The following is a 1,359-nucleotide window of genomic DNA, read 5'->3' as shown; positions in this document are numbered from 1 at the left end:
GACGGAAAACATGAAATTTTGCAATAATCTTGCGCCACCCTTGCACAAAACGACGATAATTTTTCTAATTTTATAGACAACAGAAGACAGTTTTTTTCTACATAAACCCCCCTCCTGAATCTAAAGCTGGATCCCCCCGGGGGCAAAAGTTCCACCGATTGGATTCTCTATACACTTGTTCTCGTTATCTGTTATCTGTTACTTGTTATCAGTCTTTATCTATGGTTACCTGGCGATCGTTTAGCGGGCCTGATACTGTCCACTTAAAATGCCCATCATGCAAAGGAAAAGCGTCCAAAATCACCTTGGCTTTGATCAGTCTAAAACCCATTCTGTATGCATTTTAAAGCGTAATTCCTATGCAGGCAAGTCGTACTTAGTTACGCCATATTCGCTGCGTTCTTCGCCCCAAATGACCCTGTTTAGGATCTGGTTGACCACCATGATTCGCTCAGCAGATGTGATATTTTTAGGAATCGCCCCACTAATGGATTGGCTGGAAGGGCAGCCTTGGTGGGAAAGGGTGAGGAAGTGGTTGCTATTGGCTTACGGTGCTCTGGTGTAAATGGGGTCGTTTACATTTGGACGAGTGAGTGGCGAGGAAAAGGCTGCTGGGGGAGGAACCATGTAAGGCCTGAACTGGAAACTGGTACAGGCCAGTTCTATATCGAAAAGACCTGCGTAGGAGTGGGCGAAGTCATCAGGCAGGTACAGTTTAATGAACATTATATCTACATCAACCTAAAAGTGGAAAATTGCTCGCTTATTGAAGAGGAGCGTCAGTTGAAGTCGCTTCGGGGTTGTTACCGAAAAGCTTTCGTATTCCATTTCCAGTCCAAGGGTTTGTAGGGCCAGAATAAAGGCTCTATGCCGGATTGCGGCATTGTGCGTTACCAGCGCGGATATTTTATAAACGAGGATAAAGTCGATGGTCCGTTTGCCGTCTCTGAACGTTGGGTAATATGACATGTTGTCTAAACTGGCATTTTCAAGTTTCCTTAGGCTCGAAATGACACGTTAAGGGTGGTTTTACCATTCCCCAGCTTAAGGATTAGATGCATTATTAATGGATTTTTTTCAGTTAAATAAGGTATTTTTAGGAATTTCAAAAACACAATCAATAGACAAATAACGGATTTTTTGCACTTATATTAAATTGACTGTATATACTTTCCTGACTGTGTTTTAATTCCAAATCAAATTAATTCCTGGGTTTCAGTCATTTATTCTCTCCATTTTCCAATCAAAATACGTTTCGGTGTATTTTTCCAATATCATCAGTTTTTATGTGTAGCGTTGTTGCTGCTTTAAGCCTTGGCATGCGCAAGGGCGGATCCAGGGGGGGGCATGGGGGTTATT

General features: G+C 42.5%; 2 protein-coding genes across 3 annotated transcripts in view; one reads left to right on the top strand and one right to left on the bottom strand.

The window, feature by feature from the left end:
* The window catches only part of LOC109543908 (anoctamin-4), a 4,124-nt gene extending 3,015 nt beyond the window's left edge, over positions 1-1,109 (bottom strand). For both annotated transcript variants that reach the window (XM_048668201.1, XM_048668202.1), the window contains exons 1-4: positions 808-1,109; positions 551-741; positions 377-496; positions 230-320 (exon numbers count right to left, since the gene is read on the bottom strand). In XM_048668201.1, the coding sequence (XP_048524158.1) occupies positions 230-320; positions 377-496; positions 551-741; positions 808-969 (564 nt within the window). In that variant the 5' untranslated portion in view covers positions 970-1,109. The remainder of the gene's footprint in view (positions 1-229; positions 321-376; positions 497-550; positions 742-807) is intronic.
* LOC125505111 (serine/arginine repetitive matrix protein 1) overlaps positions 625-1,359 on the top strand; it is a gene marked incomplete at its 3' end in the record, with an annotated part of 4,750 nt that continues 4,015 nt past the window's right edge. Inside the window, 1 exon segment of the mRNA XM_048668216.1 lies at positions 625-708.

Source organism: Dendroctonus ponderosae, unplaced genomic scaffold, assembly GCF_020466585.1.
Source record: "Dendroctonus ponderosae isolate FM_Combo_2020 unplaced genomic scaffold, Dpon_F_20191213v2 Dpon_F_20191213_7, whole genome shotgun sequence".
Lineage (NCBI taxonomy): Eukaryota > Metazoa > Arthropoda > Insecta > Coleoptera > Curculionidae > Dendroctonus > Dendroctonus ponderosae.
The sequence above is the reverse complement of the archived record's forward strand: the minus strand, read 5'-3'. Positions and strand labels throughout refer to the sequence as shown.